The sequence below is a fragment of the Microchirus variegatus genome (genome assembly GCF_963457635.1).
Source record: "Microchirus variegatus genome assembly, chromosome: 7".
Classification (NCBI taxonomy): domain Eukaryota; kingdom Metazoa; phylum Chordata; class Actinopteri; order Pleuronectiformes; family Soleidae; genus Microchirus; species Microchirus variegatus.
In genome coordinates, this window is record NC_139808.1 from 8,337,513 (window position 1) to 8,363,464 (window position 25,952).

At 38.0% G+C, this 25,952-nt stretch overlaps 2 protein-coding genes across 2 annotated transcripts in view; one reads left to right on the plus strand and one right to left on the minus strand.

The window, feature by feature from the left end:
- The window catches only part of cenpp (centromere protein P), a gene marked incomplete at both ends in the record, with an annotated part of 67,233 nt that overhangs the window by 17,342 nt on the left and 23,939 nt on the right, over positions 1-25,952 (plus strand). The window lies entirely within an intron of this gene.
- Positions 17,479-24,968, minus strand: aspn (asporin (LRR class 1)). Its single transcript, XM_083892406.1, has 8 exons — positions 24,838-24,968; positions 22,503-22,810; positions 21,501-21,613; positions 20,115-20,328; positions 19,521-19,631; positions 19,309-19,402; positions 19,068-19,206; positions 17,479-18,585 (listed from the first exon to the last, which is right to left on the minus strand). The coding sequence occupies exons 2-8, from the start codon at positions 22,762-22,764 to the stop codon at positions 18,388-18,390; spliced, it is 1,131 nt and encodes a 376-aa protein (XP_083748532.1). The 5' UTR covers positions 22,765-22,810; positions 24,838-24,968; the 3' UTR covers positions 17,479-18,387.

Here is a 25,952-nt window from a genome sequence, read left to right on the forward strand (position 1 = left end):
GTGACCAGCATTGCATGGCTTGTTTAAAGATTCACTGGCCCGATTACTTAATTTGGATTTAACTTAAGTGAAAACAATGGATATTATTTATTTTAATTTCAAGAGTGTGTCATTTTTTTTTTACAAAAACGCAGTGTGTCATTTTAAATCAACCAAATTCAATTGTTTGGGAAAAGCAATGTCTCTCATCTAAAATGACGAACAGTACATTAGAAGTAGAAGCCATGTGCATGAATAGTTGTACTGGAAAAGTACATTTTTGATTAAACCTGCAAGTTAAATAAAAAATGTTTGAATAAACCTGCTAGTTTAATAAAAAAAATGTTTGATTAAACCTGCAAGTTTAATAAAAAATGTAGGGAACTGGAAGCTGATGTATGTTTAGATATGGTTTAGAAATAGATATATGGGTCTATTTCTGGGTCCTTTAAGAAGTTCTCTAAGATATCATGAAGTATTAGCATTTTTTTGGAAGTTCTGATGGTCACTGGTGTTCTTGTGTAGCTTTATGGACGGACCTTCAGGGATTACAGTGCTTCCATTAAAGATGTTATGGTTCCTTGCTATAATATCTACACTGTGGTCGTTCACCAGTCTAATTTGTCCTCTAACAGTTTTATAATTATCATTGTTTTACATTTCTTATCATAACAACATTTTTGGCTATTGCTTTTTTGTAGATCTGTGATCCTGCTGTCACTCTCTTGGTTATTCTCTCTCTCACCATCGGTCACAGTCAGTGCACTGGCCAATGTCAGCATGAGAAAACCTGCATCAGTCCTTATTGGGCAGACACAACTTCCCACAGCTGTCATCTCAGGGAGCATACTACCTGCAGGTTTAATCAATTTAACTGTCCGCATTCTTTGACTTGCTCTTTTGAAGGACATTTCCTTCAGTTTGAGGTTTTAGTTTTTTTTTCCCATTTCCCATTTCTTCCTGATATTGAGGTATTTTGACTATTGTTCCAATATGCTGATGTTTCTCATCCCTTTCTATTTAGAATTTAACTATGTATTCAGTTGTCCAATGGTTATATTTCAGTTTATTCTCTTGCATATAATGGATTGGATGAAGGAGCATGGGTTAGCACTGGAGCCTCGCAACAAGAGGGTTTGCCCAAGGCTTCTGTGTGTAGCGTTATCATGTACTTATGGTTAGGGTGACGCATTAACTGGTTTAGGTCAAGGATAGGGATAATGCTTTGTTTATGCTGTCCAAATGAATGGAAGTCAATGCAAAGTCCCTAAAAAGATAGCTTGTACCCGTGTTGGTGTTTGGTATTAATGTTATCACTGCTTCCACTACCAGGGCACCGTCTGTCACCCTGCCTAAAACAAAAATGTTCAATAGGTGTTGACATGTCTCCCATTGATAGTCTTTTGCGTTGTGTTATTAGGGCAATGTTTGGAGAATCAGGTCTGGATATTGGCCAGAGTCATATAAACCAGCTACTTCTTAGATTTACTGGTTTGGCAGGCTAGTCAAATAATGTGGTGTGAAATAGTATAGTAGTGGACTTGACTGGCTGAATATTGAAGATTGAAAATGCCTTCAAAGGTCAGCCAGTTCTCAGCTGTCTTCATGAACTACAACAAGAACAATGATTCCTGTGTTGTGAACATGTCCCACATGTTGTGAAAACATTTTGGACAAGTTCTATCTCAGATGTTGATCTCTTTTAATCAAGTCTTCGCTATGGTTTAATATGTATCAGACCTCTACGGCCCTGGGTTTCAGAAGAGTTATGAAATTAACTGTACAGACTGTGACTAATGAATAAATAATATGAAAATAAACACATGGCAGAAATGAATTAAAAGAGGATTGCTGAAACTGGCAAAAAGAGAAGCATGGGATAAGTTTCCAGAACCGAAAGGCCAAGAGATTCTTGGTAATAAAAATGAGGAGAATCTGTTCACTCTATGTATTTAACAGCTGCTGAAGGCCAGCTGTTCTCAGGTTGATATCAACCTTGGTTGTCAAATCAAGGGATGTTGGGCTTCCCTAGAGCAGCTCCTAAGAATTTGCTCTGTTTTTTGTGTTGTCGCTGGTAAAGTGAATGTCAAGAGACAGTATTTCTCTATAAACAAACAGAGTGAATGAGCAAAGACTGGGGTTTACCATGAAAACACTTAAATAGAAAACATGTGACTATTCCAGTCTTCAAGAGGAGAGGGAAAAGAAAGGGGCCCAGATATAAACATCCAAGGAACATGAGCCCAGACTGTTACAGGTGTGTTAGCAATTATGCACACCTTTAAACTTTTACAACTCTGGGAAAAGGGCCAGCAACTGGAGAATGTTTTTACTGTCACTAATTTTTCTATACCAGAGTTTAGCTGTCAGGGTGGTTTCACGAGTATACTAGACAATAAAGGAATGTCAATAGAGAAAGCCACCCACGACAATGCATTAAACGCAAACCGCTGTCATGTTGACTTGCTTCATATGTCCATGTGTACATGAGTGAGTCTTTTTAAAGTTTTGAAAGCACAAGTAATTTTCTTGATGAGACGTAGAATGCATAAATGAGCACAAAACACATTTTGATGTTGAAAAATCTTGAGATCAACAAGAAAAAAACACCATCATGGATGAAATATATTAATTAAATATGATGTGACTTGAATGTTTAACCTCTTCTTCCCTGACCCTCTTTGTGGAGTCCCTGCTTGAAACATGCCCAAACTAAATAGAGTAAATCTCTGCAGTTACAAGCTCTATGTGGATTATCTTGGTTTTCAAAATGAAGATAACACTTGTGAGATTCCACCAGGGGTGTACGTTTCACTGTAGATGCCACTGTGTTAGAGTAAATGCACATGGAACACAGCATAAATTAATATTTTTTTCTCTTGCCTAAAAAAACATTGCATTTTAAAGCAAATATCACCTTTAAAATATGCATTAGGAGCTTAAAAACACACGGAGGTCATGTAACATGTGGACATGAGCGGTGCAAAGTCTGATGCTGTTGAAGTGAAGCAGAGTAAAATGAGGTTTTAGTAAAGAGATGTCTAGGCATTCTCTCCCTGGCACAGTTTGGCACCATCTTTGCCATTTGAGATTTCTTAGGTACTTAATTATTAAAACCCATTTAATTTTATTTACATGTCACTATTGGTCTAAACAGAACTTGTTTTGAAAAAAAAAAAGTATGAAAACTGGCTGTAACTTGATGCTCCCTGTGTGGTGCGTAATGACAACTCTGTGACTCTGCAGCATGTTCAGTTACAAAGCGCCATAGCTCTGGCTTACCTTGGTCAATGTGGGTGACTGACAGCTCGTTATAAACCTTCAAACTCATAGAATAGGGCTCCATTCTCCAAATGTGTGTGAATCACTTAATTAGCGCAAGGACATAAATGCGTATGACGCATTTGTGCGGACATTCACCCTTCTCTAATCAGAACGATATAATGTCGCTCTGTAATGACCAATCAGACCGGGATTTGTCCCCAAAGCATGCTGTGAAGTATAGTTTTTTTCCGGTCGAAATAACCTGTTTTGATAAACAGAAAAGGTAAGACATTAACATTTCTGGTTGTATTTCTTGAAACTCAGTTGTTGTTTTGCTCTTATTTTGGGGCTGGATCCGTGAATCTTGGTCGTAGAGTGATAAAAATGGTTCCACTGGAATCTGTGGATTCTCCGCTGTCCAGCCGACACGTGTATTTTTGTTTTGTTTACACAATCCCGCTTTTTCAATGTGTGCGCTGTAACTGTTTTTTTTCGCTCCTGCTGGTTTGATCCATCGGTGTTTTAACTGTGTTTCGTGAACATAAGAATGGTGTATATGAGCTTTTAGTGGAGTTTCTGACTTTTCTGTGGATATGCAGCATGTCTGTTTGTTAAAGTTAGATATGGTTTTATGACGCTTTTGTCGCTGCGTGTGACGCTGCCCCGATATCGGTGGCAACCGCAAAGAAGAGGTTAATGTTTCAGCTGGTTCGTTTCACATTCACAAAGGTAAACCTCTAAATGTGATACAAGTTGTGCATCGTGGAGCATAAGCTGCTAATATTCATGCTGATCTTGATGTGTTGTGATTATCAGCAAACCATAGTGGACAACACAAACCAATTTAATAATGAGACTTGATGCTGTCGGCTGTGTAGGCAGCAAAATGTCCATCCACCCTTCCACTCTGATGATGATGGTAGTATAAGTTATCCAAATCCTCTATCGTATTATCACAAAACATTAAAGGAAATCAGATTCTACTATTACAGAGCAGGTTTTTCTTAGTTAGATACAGCTTTTAAGATTTATGAGGGTGCCCTTTTCAAATACCATTTTTCTAGAGATAAATACCGTCAATACAACCTTTTTTTCTGGCTTAGACAACATTGGTCAGTGTGATGGTGAGCTTGGTTTTAGGGTAACAGGTGTAAAGGGGCAATGGCAAGGGGTAAAGGGGTAATGGCAGACTGAAACCAGCCTAGACAAAACAACATACGTCAGTGAAGTTATTCCACTCACAGATGCCCATTTGACTGCAGAGTGGTTGTCGACACTGTGGACCACCTGGTTAGGCTTTGACCAGCATGATTCTGGCTAACGTCTGACATGATGTATTAGCCCACCACTGAGAGGTCTGTGTTTTAGTCGTGATATTACACCCGTAAGGTCTGGGCTGCAGCCAGCAATTGCAGGCCTGACAGTGAAGGTTTTTATTTTAGCTCAGAGACATGTTATAGAATGAGTGTTGCATGTTTTTCAAATTAAATGGCTGACACAAAAATACTAACTTCAGTTAACTTATAAGGCTCCATTATAAACTAAATGGAGAGGAATCACAGCTGCAGATATTGTTCACACAGCTTTGTACCTCTGTGGAGTGATTATATTTTTTGGGGAAAATTTACTGGTTGGTTCAGTTTCTCATAAACAGTGTTTCCAGTAAAAATATACAGCTGTTTTCGACAAACAAGCTCTGATTAACCCATTGTAAACTACCTGCACAGCAAGGGAAGAGCCAGATGTGTGTTCTCAGGCGTTACTGGTGGGTGGTGGAATCAAGCCTGCGTCAGCGCAGCAGATAGCTCAGTGGGGTTAAGGCCAGTGTCCATGTCCAAGAGGAAAGGAATTGGGCTTGTAACCAGACAGATTAAAGGCTGCGATGTCCCTGAACAAGGCACGCGTTCCCCTGTTGCCCCCCAGGCATAGATAAGTGCTGCCCATCACTCTTGCACCTGGTTTGTGTGTGTTCAATACTGGTGAGTAACAAGGTTAAATGGAGAGGTGAAATTCAGTGTCTCTGATTGGTGAGCATGCTAATGGAAATAATTATATACTATACTAACTCTGGGAGAGCTCGTAGCCCATTAAATACTAATTTTATTGAATAAACAAGTTGGCAAGGGATCAATGATGTAGTGGATCAATAACCGCTCCTATCTGAGCACCAAAAGACGATACAGGAAAAACAAAAAATAATCCCCCCCAGCTGTTTCAAATGTATCCTCTAATATGTATTCCCCTAATGACAACCCCCTTCACTGGCAGCTCCACTCAATCATTATTTCCACTAACAAATTGTATTAAAGGGGTCATCAATCAAGTCAATTAAGGTTATGTACCAAAATTACTTGGTTGATTTTGAATATTTTTGTGCATTACAATGGCTGCTTTGTTAAGGATGGATAATTAACAATAATTTCAAGCAGTAAACGAAGAGGGCTTCTTGTGTTTTTTCTGTTAATCGTTTATCAATTTTAATCTCTTCTAATGCACTATTGCCACTATAGGTTTCGTTTTCTGACATAACTGGCAACCCGTGGTTGCTCGGCAGCTGAGACTGTACTGACTGCAATGATTGGTAGACGGCGGTAGGTGGCGCCGAAATTAGTTTCAGGTTTGTGTTATTGTCCACTCTTTATTTTTTCCGTCTGGAAGTAGACCCCAAGTAGACCACAGTTCAGAGGTATTCTGTTTTCCTGTTAACTGTAGGTGTGAGTTGTTTTCCTTGTGCTGAGACTTCAGCAGTTCACATATTGGCTTTCAGCCTCGGAATTCAGTCCCAGAGGATCTGAGGACAAACTGATGGTTAAAACAGAACAAATGGAGCCCACAAACGGAGACCATCAATTCTGTTTTTGATCAAATGGTTCTCTGTTTTTAATTTCTGCAACATTTTTTTTATTATTAAATTGTTTTTCCTCCAGAGCCCAGAGTTAAAAGAGGCTTGCATTGTTTTGATGGCATGAATTATGTCTTCTATGCCATATATTGTATTTAATACTTTAAAGTTCATGGTAATTGTCATGCTTCCAAAGAAAAGAGAGCATATTTTGTATTATTTATGACATTACCATATCTCTTGAAAATGAGCAATGTCCCATTTCCCCCAACTGAAAGCCCATTTTCAATAAAATAAAAAAATTAAATAAAAGTAGTTCATTTATAGTATTTTTTTTTTAACCTGCAGGAGCACTCTAAGTGCAATTTATATTTTCCAATGAAATTTACTGTGAATGAAAAAGCTCTGGTATATAGCTCATTGCTTTGATAGCCCGTTTGGCTAATGTGTATTTATTAGTGCTGTCAAACGATTAAAATATTTAATTATTAATCGCAATTAATGGCACATTTTTATCTATTGAAAATGTCCCTTGATTTCTTTTTGTACCATTATTTTTCCTCATTTTAATACTCTTATCAACATAGAAAAGTGGATTGGCTTGCCTTGTGTAAATGTTATTTGCATATTTTGGCATATACTGTAGTGTAGGGCTGAACAATTAATCGAAATATATCTAAATTGCAATACAGCTTACTGCAATTTCAAGACACAATATTTATAATATAATATTTGTTCAAGCCAAAATATAATTTTAGGCTTAACCTGGTGTGTGTAACTGCTGTGCATGTGTGAATGTGCTGTAGGAGCTAAGAGACGTTTGCATACTGTGACGTCAGGAAGGTACGTCGGTGAAGCAGGAAGTAATGTGTTCCGTGTGTTTACGTTAGCGAGCTGCAGGTGAATATCTCTGTCATGCTGCATATTTTCAGTTCTTCCTCTTATTGTAAGAGCTGCACAATAACAAGAGAGGCTGTGTATCACCCCGCAGTGCTGTGAATAAAGAGCCGTTCTTCAATGCAGACGAATTCCCGTGGTTTAATATGTTGTTGCCGTAACTAGCTAATACGAGCTGAAGGAGCTAGCGGAGAAGCGCACAGTGCTCGCCATCCACTCAAAACGGAACGTTTACTCTACTTAAGCGAGCCGACTACTCTTTGGCTGGCACGTGCAGCGTGTCTGACGTTTTGTTTCCGGTCTATGTAGATCTGCTGTGATGTTGTAGTTGTTTTAACATTACTAGTTGAGGCAACAGCATGTGAAAAAACTACAAAGTCTGCTCAGCCAAAAAGAGCGTTAATCGTGCGTTAAAAAAAAAAAAGTTAACGCGTTAATTAGCGTGTTTAACTGACAGCACTATAGGCAATATATCGAAAATGTATCGTTATCGAAATTTACGACGATAATCAACATAATTTTGCCCTTATCGATACATTCGATAATTAAAAAAAAAAATCTTTAATAAATAAATGTTGTTTTTGGCTGTGTGTAGGTAGGCGGGCTACCTGTATGTTAATGTCTCTTTAAGACACTCGGACACTTATGGTAAATTATGCAAATTAGGCGATGACGTTCATCGTTCATTTATCGTTATCGAGGTGAGCTTCTCAATATATCGTGATATTGATTTGAAGCCATATAGCCCAGCCCTACCTAGAAGTTACAGTAATTACACCATTGGCTGTCCAGTCAAGTTTGAATTAGATTTTCTTTTTTCCCCATCATAGACAGTCAACAGTATTGCTTGGCGAGAAAAAGCAGCTTCCATGCTTGTGCTGCATTCCTAAACTTAGGAAGACTACATTTGTGAACACATTTAAAGTTAGTGGAACTGGATACTGCAAAAATACTTTCATAATTCTCCAAGCCTGGCAATTCTTATCCCAACTTGGAGGTTTATTCAGCACTCCATTGGTAAAACAAAATGTCTTGGGGATGGGCGGTTAGTTTTGTTAATACTGAAATCCAAATACCATCTTCAAATAAGATTCAGAAGATTTCCCTTTGTGTTTGTGATGTAAAGGAGTACAGGATACCTTGACAGTCATAATAAACTTGCATTGGATCTATTAAACAATCATCGATGGATTGTAGGGTAAATGCACATAAACATCTGTTCACCTCTTAAATGCTGAACAGTGGTAACGAGCAAGCACCTGGGGTGTTAATGTTGACTTGACATGTATTTTTGCAAGAGATAACAATCCAAACTTTTTGCACTGAAGGCTGCAATTAAGTAACAAAAAAGCTTTCATTAAACTTGGCCTCGTCATGGGTTGTTTACCAAGTCAAGAAGTCCACATCACTAATATGAAATGTCCCACTACACAGATCTACCTTCAATATGTAGGTTTACCAACTCCATCCATCCATCTTCCACCCACTTTATCCTCCACATGAGGTTTGTGAGGGGCGCTGGTGTGAATGGGCCACATGGACAAACGCTATGCACTCTCACACTCACATCTTTGGTCAATTTAGAGTTTCCAATTTGCCTAATCCCCAAATCTGCACATTTTTGCACTGTGGGGGGAAACCAGAGAACCCAGAGAAACCCCATACAAATACAGGGAGAACATACGAACTCCATGCAGAAAGGCCAGATTTACCAACTCCTAGCTTGAATTGCTAAGTAGCAGACATATTTTGGAAAGATAATTAAAAACTTAAACCCACAACATTTTTGCAAATATTTTTAGTTACTCCTCTAAAACTCACACCTTGATTTATTTAGATTGATCAACACCCTAGTGAGCTAAGAAAACATGGTCTTGGTAAGGCTGCAATAAGCAAACAATCTGAAATAATACATATTCATACTATCTGATATAAAGCAAGTGGTTTTGTTTTGAGTGTTATTGTCGTTGTTATAGTGCCTGCTGGTACTAGACTGGGAGAGACCAGCTCTGATTAAACTGTCAGTAGAGACATGAAGATTTGGACTGGACCAGTATGAGACATACGGAGAGCATTATTGGCTGACTGTGTTCCAGTTTACGGTGGTCCTGGATAGATGCTCTCTGTTCTCTGATGACTACTGAATTTGTTGTCCCAGCATTTTCCTTCTCCGTACAAGTAAAGGATGGTTTAGTTTTGGCTCAAAAGTGATTCACACGGAGTTTTAATCAATTTGGATGCTTGATATTAGTCTTTCATAGACCAGCCCTTGATTATCCTAGTGACCTTCTTGTGTTGTTAAGGCTTTTAGACAGCGATTCATTTGTTCTCGGGCTTAGCAATTACCATCTTTATCAGTTTGAATAAAAAGACTTACAGCCTGAAATCATTATGTGTTGGTTGGATCTTGCTGAGAGATGGAACAGATGGTGCACAGATCAACATGTGTTTTCAGGTACTATGTAATTGTTGGATGTGAAGCTAATTAATTAAATAATTTAAAAAATCTGTAAAGATTTTTACAGGATCTCTTGCAAGATTTTGCAATTTTACATTTCTGACTGCAACACTCAGAAATTTTACTCACCCATGTTAGAACAAACAGGAGCACAATATATTCAGAGGGATTTTATATTAATTAATAAGTTGATGTCTTTATTCTGTGAAATTTGGTTGATATCAGGAAATAACAAATCACCTGAAATGTAGCTGAATAAGGGCTTGCTGCCTTTTTCAAGTAAATATTTATAAAATGTCTCTAGTTCTCTTAAGAACAAACCAATCTTCTAGCATGTTTAAAAGAATTTGCAGCCAACACACACAGCTCACCTGTAGCCAGATTTCAAGTGTACCCTAAAACGCAGAGACCTTAAATGTTCTTGTTGTCTGGCGACTGGGACACCAGATTGAAATAATGTTTAGCCTTTTTGTCTGTGATTAATCAAATAACAAAGCAGTTACCAGTTCTTTTAGAAATAGTGTAGCTCTTTCGATTACTAAAGCAGGATGAACTCCTTCAGGTGTTTCTTGGATCTGTTCTATGCTCCCAAGTTTTGGGGTGGACTGATGTGCAGTACAGTGTTGGACTGTAAAAATGATATATTGTCCTTTCAGCAGATGAATCATACTTTTCCAGTGGCGCAGTAGCTTACCCTGTCTTCTCTTTACTACAGTTACAGTTCATCTATATTATTGTTTGTGGTTTAAGTCAATGTATTTTTCATGCGTTTGTGGAGGCAGGGGAATTCTGGGAAGTTCCCATGTTAATGTAATTATGTGTCTTTAATAAGAAATTGTGGTTATGAATGTTTCCCTCAGTGCTAATTGTGATGAGGAGAACATGACCGTCTCCTCAGCTGTAGACTCCATCTGGATAAAATCTATTTTTATTGGACAGCTCTTCAAAAACTCTGGCTTTAGGATTGCTGCTGGCTAAAATAACTGTCTGTGATTCTATCTATGACTGTAGGTCTGTACATCTTTCTGTTCGTCTCATTCCTGCTTTCCTTAATTGGTGATATAAAAAAAACAATGTAGGCAAATATCTTTAAATATTCACTGAAATGCAATTGGAAACATCAGAGGAAACTAATTTAAACTCTATTTTGCTAATAAGAATTACCTGTTCATTCTTTCAACAACTGTTCATTCAATCAACTTCCAATTTGGCTTATGTTTTTCTGAGGACTGTATGATGTGCAGCGTAGACTGTACTTTTGAATGAGTTGCTCTTGGAGCCTAACCCTAACTGTACTCGTAAGGCAACGGATGATATCACAACAGGAATAACACATGCAGCTACAGATGAACCGACCGAAATACCGAAATATCACTTTATTTGTCATTGCATGAAACGTACAATGAAATTCATGTACACTACCTGAAAATTGAACAAACATTCACACTCATACAGCTTGCACATACACAATTACATATAATTAATATATGTTGGCATTAGACAAAATCTGCCAACTTTACTTAAAGAGAGCAGGAGAGACCAAAGGTGTGTTGGAAGGATTTGACCTGTAAAAGATTACAATTTGTTCCTTTTTTGGCAAGAGTTTCACATTCAGTTTTTGGCTTCTTTCCTGTTCTCACAAGCATCTAATCTCACACATGCATGTTTCAGCAGTGCCTGGTAATAGAGCATACTTCATTCTGATTTCATTACCCGAAAATAAGGCCCATCCTAAATAATTATTCCTCGCACAACTTGGTTGCTTATAACAGAAATGTATAATGTTCTGCATTCCTGATAGAAGTAATTACTATACTTGCCCAGGTTATCATTTCACATCTCTATTACATATCATTTATGAACATCTTGATTAAGTAAGTGCTATACGGTGTTTAGTAAAGTTTGTCATTCACATAGCTTTAATTACTGCGCACACTCAAAGTTCTGATTTACAGTTATTTACAACAGGTGGTTTCTGTCCATGAAACATTTTCACAATAAGCACGTCATATATGGTTAATTGATTTCAAATGTTTGTAAGACTAAAACTTTTATGATCAACGTTCAAATTAACTTGTGAAGCAAATGACTTTTAATTGGTTAACATATGTGGTTTTACAACTTTATTACTTTTATCTTAGATGTTTATTTGACTGTTTTGATGATCTCAGTTATATCTTTGCTCTATTTTTTTCTCACCCAGTCTCTCTCTCTCTTTCTTCCCTTGCACACACACACACACACACACACATTATAGGCCAGGTTTTTCCATCCCAGAGCCAGACAGCAATTGGCGTGGTGTCCTTACTGCTCATTTTTCATGTCAGTCTTTTCTCTGGAGAAAGCATCACTGCTGGGATTCTCTCACAGGAACAAACAGGCCTTTCAGTCTTCACCTCTAAACATTTTAATTTCACCGGCCTCATTTAGCCTTGGCTCTGCTCGAGATGAGTTGGTTGTCTATGTTTCAGTTGTGTGTGTGTGTGTGTGTGTGTGTGTGTGTGTGTGTGTGTGTGTGTGTGTGTGTGTGTGTGTGTGTGTGTGTGTGTGTGTGTGTGTGTGTGTGTGTGTGTGTGTGTGTGTGTGTGTGTGTGTGTGTGTGTGTGTGTGTGTGTGTGTGTGTGTGTGTGTGTGTGTGTGTGTGTGTGTGTTGGGACACTAAATGTGTGTTGGGACACTGAATGTGTGTTGAATGAGAGCTCACAGACTGTCTGCGTTTCTTTGCTGTGATGTTGGCATCTCAATGCATTGGATTCTTCTCAGACAGGGTTCACAGACGTCTGGGAAGACTGTGTGAAACTTATATCAATAAAGTTCTTTTTATGCTTTGTAATGGGTGTTTCAATACATGTTTACAGGAGCAACTGGAAAACAGAAAAAAACAAGTTTTGATTTTACCTTGATCAATAATACGACAGCAGAAACATGAAACATATTTACAAACACAAGTATGTATAAGTTACAATAGAGGGACAAACAATAGAGAGTACAGGGCAATAGTTGGCTGTGTCAGACAACAACAGAAGAAATATGGAATGCTAAATGGCACACCAGTGCCCTTGTGTGGCCCCAAAGAGTAAACAATGCAATTTAAAGGACAACGATAAATAGTTCCGTGGAGGATTGAAAAATTAAAAGGTTGTTGCCTGAAGGTGCTGTCTTAGTTTAGAGATTTATGGTTGGTATGTGGGATGAAGGACTTTAGGTAGTGGTTATGTTTTGTGGGTAGAGGTATAAGATGTCAACCTGAGGGCATTATTTTGCATTCACTGGTCAGGCCATGGTTGTGTTTGGTCAATAGTGCTTTTGGCTTTTTGATCACACGCTCCTCCAAGAGCGAACATAAGCTTTTTTGCTAGACTGGAATTATTTATTCATATTGGATCTGTACTGGTGAAGTTTGGAAAAAATGCTGTTGTTAGACTAACTTTATTCAGCTGTAGTGGTGTATATATTTTTTCTTCTTGCACAAATTGTAAAACCATTGATATTGACTTTTTGATTGCAGGACTGTGCTGTGTAAATGACTGTTAGTACACAAATAGATAATTAGTAGGATTGCTCCCAATATGTTATTCTGCAGAGGCAATTTTTTCTACTTCTTCTTTGAGTGGAAGTTTCACAGCTACTGGATGACATCACATGCTAGAGTGGCGAGAGATTGATCAAAATGTCTCTCTCGAGTTGCTCTCAAATTGCAGTCTTTATACATGAGTTTCTACCAGAGCATTGACAAATCTGTCTATTTTCATACAATGTGACTACTACAGTACATTGACTTACAAAAGTTGAATTGCATCTCTCTCTGAGTGAGTGAAGTACCATCCAGCTTCCCCATAGAGGGCAATATGAAGTGATGTCATTTGCAGTTGTGCTGTATCTTGTCTTTCTCTGCGATCTTCGAGTCTCGTTCATACAATTGTATTTAAATGTAAATACCCTATTGGATTGCCGATTACCCTAATGGATGTATTCAGATTTTTTTTTTCTTTTATTCCCCCATTTTGCACTAATTTCAACTTCTTCGTAAACTTGCAGACATTCAATTAGAAACTTCAATTCATCATTTCAACTCCTCATTCATACCACTTCAATGCAGCATGTCGGATTAGCAGTAGGAAGCAGAATTAGGCAGCTTTCCAGCAAAGAGTATAATAATTCTCCACAGTTCCAATACTGATTCTTACCACATTTTTTTTGTTTTGGTACTAAATGCTTGCTGAAACTTAAATTATACGCTGAACTGTGAAGTGAAACATTAACTCAATAGGTTGCACCTGAAGTTGTGGCAGTGAGTTGTGCTGCTAACTCAGATCGCAGATGATAGTGGACGTTTTTTTAATTGTAGTTTAAGTCTCAGCTTCACATTTGTTCGTTCAAACTATTTGACCATTTGAAGTCTTTTAATTGGTGGATTTAAGTAATAGTGGAAGTATGAAAAGGAAACTCTGACACTGTTCTTAGTGGAACGTCAATGAGAGTTATAAGTAGTGTGATATTTCAGTAGCCTTGAATTCATCAGTGAGTTGTAAGTAAGTGACTGATGAGGTTTTGGGATCAGAGTTGTGGGAGCAGAGAGCAGTGGTCCTCTCTTACTTGATGACTCTACCATTGGCCACTTTATTCTCAGTTTATAGTCTAGAAACCTGAGCTCCCTCTCTGCCTTCTCTGGCTCTGACCAGCTTCTTCCAGGCTCACAGCATAATCAAGATCATTCACTGCATCCTCTGAAGACAAACATGTCATAAGATAATGTTTAAAATGACAAACTGCAAAATCCAAATGTTTTCTTCCTTTTTGATGGAAAATGTTTCTGACTCACTGGACACCAAATACCTAATCACTATCAAATTCAATTTCAGCAGGATTGAGTCTCCTTTTTCAACCACTTCAAAAAAGCAGCCAAGATTGAAAAACAAAACCTCCTCTACCGTCAGTTAAAAGTTGGGTTGTTATGTTTGACTTGATTTTGAACTTTGGAACCAGCCTTCCTGTATGATACTAATCCAGACTTAAATCCTCTAAGTTTGAACAGTTATAACTTTGAACTGAACACAGTTGTTTTTATATCTACAGTCTTCTAGCTAGTGAAACTGGGCTGCTCCATTGAGGGAAAAAAAACCACTAACATTACTGTATTTTTACTACAATATTTTGTATAGATAAATATTAAAAATATGGATTGCATGTTTTTTATCCTTTCTATAGCTGTAATAGATTCAATATCCACATAATCATGTTGTTTTTCATTTGTTTTTCTCCTATTTCTTACTCATTTTCTGGTTGTGGATGACAACTTGTGGGAGAGCAGGGCCTGCTTTGGTTGTTTGAGAATGGTAGTTTCCTTGCCATACATGTAGAGTCCACATATCATGAGATAGATAATGTTGTATCAGACTTCTCTGGAAGATCAGTCATGTCAATTTTCTTTTTGGTTAAAGTAGATAATATAGTGAAAGCTATTCAATTATGAGGTGAACTGGTCAATCAAACTGTGACATAAGCATTGTCTATTTGGCATACTCTGATTTTTGGCTAGTGCAGGAAGGGGTCCTTGATGAGAAGATGTTAGATAGGAAAGTGAAGGCTGGAGAAGAGGAAACGGAGGGGATAAAAAGTGATCTGTATTTGTTATTCTTGAGTTGAAAGTGCAGAGGTACAGCTGATTTATCTCCTCAGGCAGTTTAATGACCTTAAGAGTGGGCGTGTTCCTGAGAAGACAATAAATCCACACTTCATGGATTTACAAGTGTCCCAACAGCTTTTGACTTCATAAAGAACATACTGAAGCCTGGTGAGGAGGAGTCAGTGAAGAAAGAGGAAAGGAGGTAAATGTAAAGATTAGATGACTCATTTTTAATGGATCCCACACTTCCAGATATGATTGATATCTTGGCTTTTCTAAGTATGTGGGCCATGATGATTCAGTGCTGATGCTGAAGTGATGCTTAAACTGGTCAATTTTTAGAAGAGGCCTTTTTTTTTACAGAAGACATTGTGTGTCGGTAGGAACATAACTGAGCAGAACAGTCATTCTTCATGTTTTGGAGGCCTTTCCTTCTGTGCTCTTCTTTAACATCCAAACCATCCACATATTCATCGGTTTAGTTTTCTTAGTTTTCTGTCTCTAACATTTGAAACAGTCTTCTAGATGTAGAGAAGTGGAATGAAGGCAAGATGAGAGACAGGATGATATGGGTAAGATAAAAGATAGTACATGTAGATTAAAAGCAAAGGGTATGCGCAGTCCTGAATTTAGGACAGTTTTGTGTGTGTGTGTGTGGCTGTGAGACGTGGCAGAATAAGGCCTGGCCAACCAGTAGATCTGTTCCATATGTTTCCTAGAGAGAGTGGGCTCCCCTCCACCACTCTCACAGCACAATGAGTCTTCATTTCTATAAAAGACAAACCAGTTAAGCAGCAAAACATCCACAGCACTAACTTAGAGCTGATCTGTGAACCATTCCCATTTTTGTGGACTGTAGGTATTGATTTCAGCTAAAGGCAGATATGATGAAGGCTGATGGCAGCTGTTGAGTGTCTTAGAGTCTGCTGGGAGTAGGCTGCTGTCAAACGAAACGGGGGCCTTCAACTGAGACAGAGAGGGTAAAGAAAACACACTCGGCCAGTCACGTTTTAACATTGGTTTCATCAAATTCATCATTCCTGTGTGTGTGTGTGTGTGTGTGTGTGTGTGTGTGTGTGTGTGTGTGTGTGTGTGTGTGTGTGTGTGTGTGTGTGTGTGTGTGTGTGTGTGTGTGTGTGTGTGTGTGTGTGTGTGTGTGTGTGTGTGTGTGTGTGTGTGTGTGTGTGTGTGTGTGTGTGTGTGTGTGTGTGTGTGTGTGTGTGTGTGTGTGTGTGTGTGTGTTTGCTGAGCACTTGAATGTGTTGGACAGTAGTTAAATTATATGCCTTTATGTCCATTACAAACAGTCTAATCCTCTGCTGAACCACTGCTGTTTAATATTGTCTGTTCTAGATGAGGGATTCCTCTGTGGTTCTTCTTGGTGTTTCCAAGGATCACTGAGGTAAACTGTGATTTCTGAATTCAGGCTGTCAGTAAAATTTAATTGATTTTATTTGAATTGATACACTGAATGTATAAATGACTCACTCATCACAATATTAGCGGACACCAAGCAACACTTGTTACATGAACCTTAAATGATAACGTACAAGCTTGTTGCTCCGTCCCCGAATGGCAGATAAATCAATACAGGTTCAAGCTTCTCTAACAACACAAACACATGTGGTATTTGAATCAGAATAGATAATTATATTTTGATCATAAATTCAATAAAATGAAACTTTTCAACTGTAAAACATGAACAAATTTAAGATTAAACCCCATTTTGTGGAAATTCTTGAAATACTAAATACTAAAAAGTACAAAAACCAATACCTAAAATAAAAATTAATGACTTCAATCACCACAGTTTGGCAACACCTTTCAACTGAGATCTGAACCCATTGTGGTCATCATAATTTCTCTGGATCAATCTAGACCTCCAGTGACGTCTGCTGGTGTATAGGGGAATTGCTTCACTCATCTTTCCCAGCAGATACCGCCCCCTACAGGAAGTTCAAAGTAATAACTTTGAAGAAGAAATTAGATGTAGTTGAGGCAGACCTGAAATGTAAGCTAATAAATAGATTAGCCAATCAAAGATTCATCACCTATCATTTTTATGATAAAAAAAGACACAAATTACTGTGACAAATGTTTGAGGTCAAATTAAAATGTATCTAAATAAAAAAATGCCAGTTAGTTATTAGAAACAGGGATTTCTAATCTTTGGGTTTAAACCTTGGTTACTCAGTAAATTAAAATATAATCATTAACATATCTTAATACATAATAATACATAACATCCTTATAGGACAAGATACTATGACATGCCATATGAAAGACAATTGCTGAAAAATCTTATCAAATGTGAACCTAATTTTACTGAGAAAAAAAAAGTCTGTATTGATGGGGAGGGATGTTCCGTTTATTTCAAGACATACTAAATAAATATAGCACCATTGCAGATGAGGAAAAAAAGGGAACAGGGACAAGTTTGTCTACTTACATCAACAATTACATCAAAATCAATTGTGGTTCATTTTAGTTGCTATAGGTTACTAAAACAAACAGACTGCTCGGGTTAAATTTAGATTTGTTACAGATAATCCCAAACCCTGCAGAAGAAACTTTAACGTCAGGTATTACCCAGACGAGCAAGTAGCTTTCAAATTTCAAATATAAACAATAGAGACATGCAATGAGATAATATAAAACATCCACATGAAGACATCCACTGACTGTAAGGATATGTTTTAGTTCAAAATAATGTTAGGCCAAAGCTCTGACTGGAAGTGATTTCAGTCTCAACTTAAAAAAAAGAAATAAATATAATATTTATTAATAAAGAGAAAAGATACATTTTGTGTTTTGAGATTGAAGTCGGTTTAATTTTGAGCTAAAACGAGAAGCACTGAGTGCTGCTCTTCTGAGGCTAATGCAATTCCATTGTAATTCCATTCAAGTCATGTTACTGGGTGGTTTTGCTCTGAAGGTGACCAGGGAGAGCTGGGATTGAATACCTCTCACAAAAAGACAGGGCCCTATATCAATACAAGTATTCATGCAAGAGCTTGTTGTAATCATCATTATAATATACAGCCATTTATGTTGTACTCTCCGTAGGCCGTCTATAGCCGAGTAATTTATAGTTAATGCTTGGATAGGCATTATCAGAATGGACATCCAGACTAGTTTTCTCTTCTTGGCTTAGAACATGAACAATTATTCAACAACATGACAGTGTCATGAAATCTTCCTATTTCCTGACCAGCTAATGCTTAAATGAAGAGTTTCATGTTTTTTTGTATACTGTGTAACATGGATATTGGCACTTCTCCATTTTCATTTTCTAGAACTCCTCCCTTTTTTTAAAACTCCCTACTTTCTGAAGTTTCCGAGCTGAACACCTCTTCGTCCAGTCACACAGCGGAAGGTAGCTGGCTGGATGTCCCAGTACTTAACAGGGTTGGCGAACAGACTGATGCCTGTATACAGGTTCTTCTTGACATTGGACCCAGTGGGACAGAAGTCATTGACTCCAACACTGCTGATTTTGTTTCCATGAAGGAAAATCACCTGAACAAACAGAGGATTTGTTATTTTTCCTGCGCTAAACAAACCATGATTAGAAATGCAGTTTTAATACTACTTCAAACCACTAAACCTCAGAATTAAACATTTAAACCAAGAAACATAAGCCCATCACATATTGGAGTTTTGGGCATTTTATACCTATTATTACCAAGTATTTTTGTCTTTTTTAGTAGTCTTTTGATATTTGCACTCATCCATGATGATAGGCTTTGAATAATAGTATAATGTACTGGATACAATGAGCCATGATTTGAAATGGCACAAGTTCTGATAACTACAACCATTGCAATGGTTATTTTGGTTTCAATGACTAAATGGATTTTCTCAGGAGTCGTGTCCTCATTTGATTTTTATCTCTGCTTAACCCAGCTCACATTTTAAATATGTCTAACATTTTTGTGACATGCACTTAAGTTTTCAAATACTGATCAGTACCAGGTTTGTTGCCGTGTCTGTTATCTCACCTGGAGGTAGCGCAGTGAATTGAGGCCGGGTGGGACCTTCTTCAGGCGGTTGTTGTCTAGGTGGATCGTACGGACATTTGGGATGCTCACAAAGCTGCCATTCTCTACAAACTTAATCTGGTTAAAACCTAGTCCTAGCCTGAAAAAAAGGTCAAAAGACAAGTGTCATCATTTGTAAATAAGAACAGTCAAAGAATTGCATATGAAGACTGACTTCTGTCTAAATGTGCCGGGTTTTCACCTCTGCAGGTTTTTGTATCTGATGAAGTCCTCTACTTCCACCTTAGTGATCTTGTTGTAGTCCAGGCTTATTTCTGTGATAGAGGATGGGAAGTCTAGGAGAAACAAAACAATGTGATTTAGCTGCTACATATTTAAATCACAGCATGATTTTTAAAGTGAAGTAAGACTACTACTAGGTGTGTGACTCGAGGAGAAAAAAAACGTCACTACCTTTTGGTATAGCAGTCAATTTGGCCTCCGCTATTCCAATATAGAGAGTCGATAAGCCATTAAAAGCTCCCAGTTCCATCCCACTGTTGGCCAGAGGGTTGGCACCCAGCTCTATTTGAACAAACACATAACATTTGGTTTGATTACGAATGATCCGTTGTGTCTCCTAAGAATGTGTGTAATGAACACTTACATAATCTGTTGTGAAAACTTTAGCTTGATTGTTGACTCATGCAGGCCCAGCAGGCAAAACTCATGCATGTGTGTGCAGATTCTAAATCGGAAACGCTCATGGTTGTACATACTGTATAATGACTTTGTCATAACATTAACAAATGCCATTTAGTCTAACAATGGGATTTGAGGGGTGTCTGCCCTCAACACCTCATGGTAAATTTGACTGATGTCCAAAAAATGTCACTGTAATGCTGTGACTAACCTACAGCGATATTAATAACACCTAATATACTTTTGAATTGGTAAATTAATAATTTCTATTTAAATTTATTAAATCTTAATTTTGTTTGGAGTCCAGTGTTCCAGGGAATCACTGCCTGATCAGATAATGTACATGGTGCTGAAACCGGGTCTTACCCAGCACATGAAGTTTCCTGAGGCCCTTAAATGCATCCTTCTGGACCCTGTTGATCTTGTTTTCGTGAAAGCGGATCTCGATGACATTGGGGGGAAGGTTTGCAGGGATCTCAGTTAGCAGGTTATAGGATAGGTACAACAGTCGGAGATGGTCCATGTTCTTGAAGGCTTTAGGGTGAATCTTGGAGATCTTGTTGTTAATCAGAAACAGACCCTGTTGTGGGGAAAAGGGATCAAAATGCTAATGAACCTAATTGTTTCAAGCTGAGTGTTGCATCTTCTATAGCAGATGATGCTGATGTTCATATAATCACTTGCAATACAAACTTGTTTGTCCTAAGTCAACAATGAACTTTCATGCTTGATATCCATTTTATTTAACATTTGTTGTCATTAATGATGTTATTTTGTCTGTTGTTAGCTGAAATCTGCACTCCTTAGCAAGAATCCTATAACTATCCACATTCAGCGCAAGTAGGTTTGCTCCTTTCATCCATTCATTGTCTACTGCTTTATCCTTCATATGAGGGTCATGGGGCTCCCAGTCCCAGCTGACATAGGGCAAAGGATGGGATCATACCCTGGACGGGTTTTCAGTCAGGTTTCAGGGCAACCACACTGAGACAATTCAACCATTCACTGACACACACACCCACAAGCAATTTAGAGTGTCCAATTTAGACATGTGGGAGGTGAACCCACACACACAGGGAGAACATCGGTAAGGACTATGACGCAAACCAGCAACCTTCTTGCTGTGAGGCAACAGTAGTAGCCAAGTGTGGAGCAGAAAGGCTGGTATCCAGTGCTGAAGACAGAACACAACACAAGGGGGAGCTGCTTGGTCTCACACCTTCTTCTGTTTCCTCAGTTTTCATATTAGTAGTGGACTAAGGACACAAGTGAATGATTTGGCCTGCAGTGCTCGAGAGTAAAAGCAGAAAATCATTTTTGATCCAGATTGTGAAACCATCCTGTATTAGAAAACAAAACTATTACCTTGATTGGCATAATTATTTGCATATGTTCAAGGATGAACCCTACTGATGCTTGTGATCATCTACCGCTTTGATGAGGTTGACATTTATAATTAAATCGGATGGCATGCTGACAATTTTGGTAAAGATAATCTATAATTCTCATATGATGTTTTCTAACCCAAGTATCCCATGTTACAGGTTACCATCAGTGTTACTCATTATTAAAATTTTACATTTCTTGCAGCACATGTTGGGCTCAGGTGCAAGCAGGAGATGTGACTGGCACTTATTCTGCTCACACCTGATGGATTAAAGTCATGAATAGTTCTAATTTAAACACAGATGGGTTGAGATGTTAGTTACAGTGTGCAAATAAACTACTGGAGATTTATGGAATGCCTCTTACATAAAGCCTGTGGAGGCCTTTAAAGTCATTCTCCTTGATCTCAGTGATATCATTGTTTTGAAGGTCTAGCAACACAGTGTCCTCGGGGATCTTCTCAGGAATAGAGATCAGACCTGTTGGCAGAAACACAAATGCCTGATTAGAAACACAGAGTTGAACTGATAGTAATGACAAATCAGAGCTTGCCATGCAAAGCAAGAGTTTATAGGAAATGTTAAGGTAAAAAAGTAATGTTGGTCTCTCTAATTCAAACAAAGTCCAGCATCACAGATCTAAAACCATTGATTCAGGGGAACACGTGTGGTTATTAATGATAAGTCATGAGTTGAAAAAATCTAAACCTTACAGATGTCTTGTTTGGTTATTTGTAATACTTGTTGTGAACACTGGGTTATGGACATGGCAGGTGGAGCTTAAGTGACCTCATTGGTTCAAGGGTAGGTGAGTCTGGGAACTACACTTTTTTTTCTTTCTTTTTTTACCCTATCTGCCTTTTTTGTAGTAATTATTGACAAAATACACAGTTTGCAATAAAGTACATATGCCATAGATTTCCCAGTCTTGCAATCACAGTGACTTTGAGTAGCAGCAAGTTAGTTATGACAAAATGCCTAAAAACGTTATATGCAATATGCAACAATCCCAGAAAAGCCCACAAAATCCTGAAGAGGCCATGAGCACATAAGATGGAAAAAAAATACTGCAATCCAGCAAGCATGTCTCTTATGGAGCTATTTTGAAGCAAAACCTTATTATGCATGTGAAAAAGAAAAGGGAAAGGGAGGGGTGAGCTTAGGAGTCCTCCATTAGTAGCAGTTTGGAATCTTACATCAGAAGTCACTAATTAATACACTCCGGACTATTAGTCAAAAAGTGTTTTTTACATTGAACACAGACTCGATCAGTATAAATAAATGTTCCAAGATGTCATCAAATTTTTACCCAGTATCTGCGGTATATATTTAGTTTTCAAACATTGTGTGTATACTGTGGCATTCTTACCCTGGTCTGAGCACTGCACCACTCTGGGTGAACAATGGCAACCAGTTGGACAGTTCTCATCTTCATCATCCTTGTCATCGTCGTCTTCGTCATCGTCGTCTTCATCGTTTAACTCGTTGTCATCACTATCCTCATCGTCGTCATCGTCACCTGAATCAGCCATCATGATGTCATAGTTTTTCATTAAGTCCATGATGTTAATTGGCTGGTAGGGTTTGGCATTGCCTAATGCCAGCAGGCAAAGCAGGAGGAAGACCCTCATGTTTTTTGTTGAAAGGCTGGTCAGTGGAACAGCAAACCAGGAAGAGCTGTACAACAAAACAGAGGTTAGTTTAGCGCTCAGACCAGATGCTGTCATGGTACTGAGGAACTACAGAGACCTGTAGTGATCTGCACTGTCCACAATGAGCCAATCAGACTTTAGACTGAAGAGTTCTCTGTCTGTAGCACACAGTGGTACTTTTCAGAAATGGTGAAGCCTGTGCAAGTTGGCAACCTTGGACCATGTATGAGTTACAACATAAATGTTTAAATCCACAACGTTTATCTCTTTGGCTCCAACCACAATCCATATTTTTCAGCTTTGGGGCTCTGTCAATGTTAATTCTAATCCATATATTAGTTAAGTAGACATTATATCTGACACATTGAAATAGTCTCACACACAAATTCAGAATTATGAATTGGTTTAGTTAGCTTGGGCCATAAAAATGATTTTAACATTGCATTCAATGCTGCTTGAGTTCAATTTCAATTTAGCAGTTTTGATTTAGGAATGTATTGCTAAAACAGTACACAGTGAGAAGGGTATGAAGAGTTCCAGGAGCTATCCGTTTCACTAAGTGCTGCTCTTTTTTTATACCGTTATTTCCATGAAGCACTGAAAACATCTACTGGAAATGGAGTCTTGCAGCCAACATCAATGTTTCTCCAGCTCTCACCTATTCACCATATGTGGTGATTCACAAAATGATTCATATATCTTCCTCAATTACATATTCACACAGCAAGCAGAGACAGGCTGAGTTTGTCTGCTTGTGTGCTTCTGGTAATCTTGATGGATTCTAAGCCCTCAAGTTGAGCATTCAGTCCACCCACAACTATGTGGTGGTGGTCGAGGATCCTGCTGCGACAGCAAATACCTCCCTGCTCAGACCCTTCCTCTCAACCAAGACTCTTTGCTTACACATGAGCATATTTAACACAAAATGAGCTATATTCTTGATGTATATTTTCTTGTTTGTTTGCAATTCAGCAGTAGTTTGGCCATAATTGTCTTATAGTTGTTGTTTTTGTTCAGTCACTGATTCACACCTTCAAAACATTAAGTTTTACTTCACTCCAGAGACATTATAATGCAGGTAAAGTATAGTACTCCAGAGATTTGCAATATCAAAAACAGGGGAAAGTGATCGGTCTCTGATCCCTGCTACATCCATCAGGATTCCCATACATGTTACTTAGAACTACAATTACTTATTTTATATCAATCTTTTATTAGTGTAGTATTCAGTTAGTCCAAAATTGTGTCATTTTAAAACTTCCAGTTCCCTGTTAATCAGGACCATCACATCATTTCAGATGTTTTGTTGTATCTGCTCACTCCAAAAACCACAAACAAACAAAAAAATGTAAATTCTCAACCTTAGATGAGCTTTAACAAGAGAGTACTTTGCACAGTGACAATGCTTCCTTTAAAAATAGTAATAAATCATTAAATGTATTTTATGATAATTCATTATTAAATGTACTGGTTAATACCTTTCTATCGATCTACTTTTATGTGAATATTTTCAGTATTTGCAAAAATCTGTGTGGTTTGAGGGAGCTCTCATAGTTTCTCTCATGTGTTTGTATTTAAGGCTTGCAATGACTGTGACCATCCTTCATGGAAAATTGCTAAGCAATTTTATCAAATGAAATCAACCAAGACTCCAGGAAAATAACAAGAACAAAACCACAGCATTCACAAAAAAAAAAAAACTATTCTACAACTATTAATTCCTCATTATCTTTGATTCTTGCCATTATAAAGTTGAAGTAAAACATGATCCATAGACTCAAGATTATTTCAGATTCATGTTGTTGAGCTGTATAATTTGCATGCAATTTCTGATCAAACTAACTCAAATACACCACTTCTCCCTACATTATAAATGAAGATTTTCAAGTTGCAATTAAACACCTTCACCAGCTTGAATGCACCCAGCAGAGGTCTGGTAAACCTCAACACGACAAAGATGCTGGTTTCTCTGTAAATAAAATATACTAGATGTATCATGCAAGCAAGAATGTTAAAAGGTTGTTTTGTTAATGAGTCTAGGGTGTGTCCTACCTTAGCTGTCAGGTGCGTTTGTGTCCTGCTTTAAACCCCACGCAGTAAGCAGAGCAGCAGCGGGGTCCAGCTGGAAGGCTGAGCGTTGGATCCTCAGTCAATACATTTCCAGTGAACAGGCAACAGCATCATCCTCTCTCCAGGAAAAAAAAAAGCCCCCAAAACACCCCCACCGATGGAAAACCTCTGCTGTAAGAGCGAGAAGTTCAGTTTCAGCAAAGAGCTCTTGACTCTCTGAGATCACACCATCTGCAGATCTCGGGGACTAGATTTGAAAAAGCATTGTTGGGATGTTAGTCATGTGCTTCTCATCAGTGGCTTTAAAGTGATGCCAGAATAGTTAAATTCAGGCTCCTGAAGCTTTGAAGTCTTTATACAGAACACTCTGGTAGGTCTGTCACCTCCCCTCCCTCTGTGGCTAGTTTCCATATCAAATATTCTTCATCAGCGTGAATGTTTTTTACACTGAAGGCTGTTGGCATGGTGTTGAACAAGACGTGTGAGGCTGTTGAACAAGGACAGTGTGGATTTTGTGAATGAAACGTTAACAGTCGGGTTGGAGGTGGGCTGGCATTGCAAGGAATTTTAAGATGATGCCATCTGTCGTGTTCAATGAATTTCTTCATCTGGCTGTTTGATAGAAACCGACTTGCCAAAAAATGAGCCATTGGTCTATGGTGTGTTTAGATAAACATCAATGAGAGTAAAATTATGTTTAAGATGAAGAGATGCTAGTAGATGTGCTTGCTTAACTGTTCATTATTGGTCCCATTTTACAATATCCCCTAAAAAGTAGATGACAACATACAAAGACACTGCAAGCACTGAAAGAAAATATAGATTTGGGGAGATTTATTCCACAGTCTTGAGGTTTTTTAAAACCATTTGCAGATTTTCATGAACTCGTTAGTTAATTTAAATGATTTAACTGTGGCAAAATACATTTTTTAAGACAACCACATTGATGAAGGCAACACTCCCTGTATATTCTTTTTTCATCCATACCAACTGTGTGGCAGAATATCCAAATGTTTACATGAAACATGTGTGAATAGGAATTTACTGAACATCTCCAGTTCTCAGTTCATCAATCTTTATTTTTCTGAAGTTCTTCA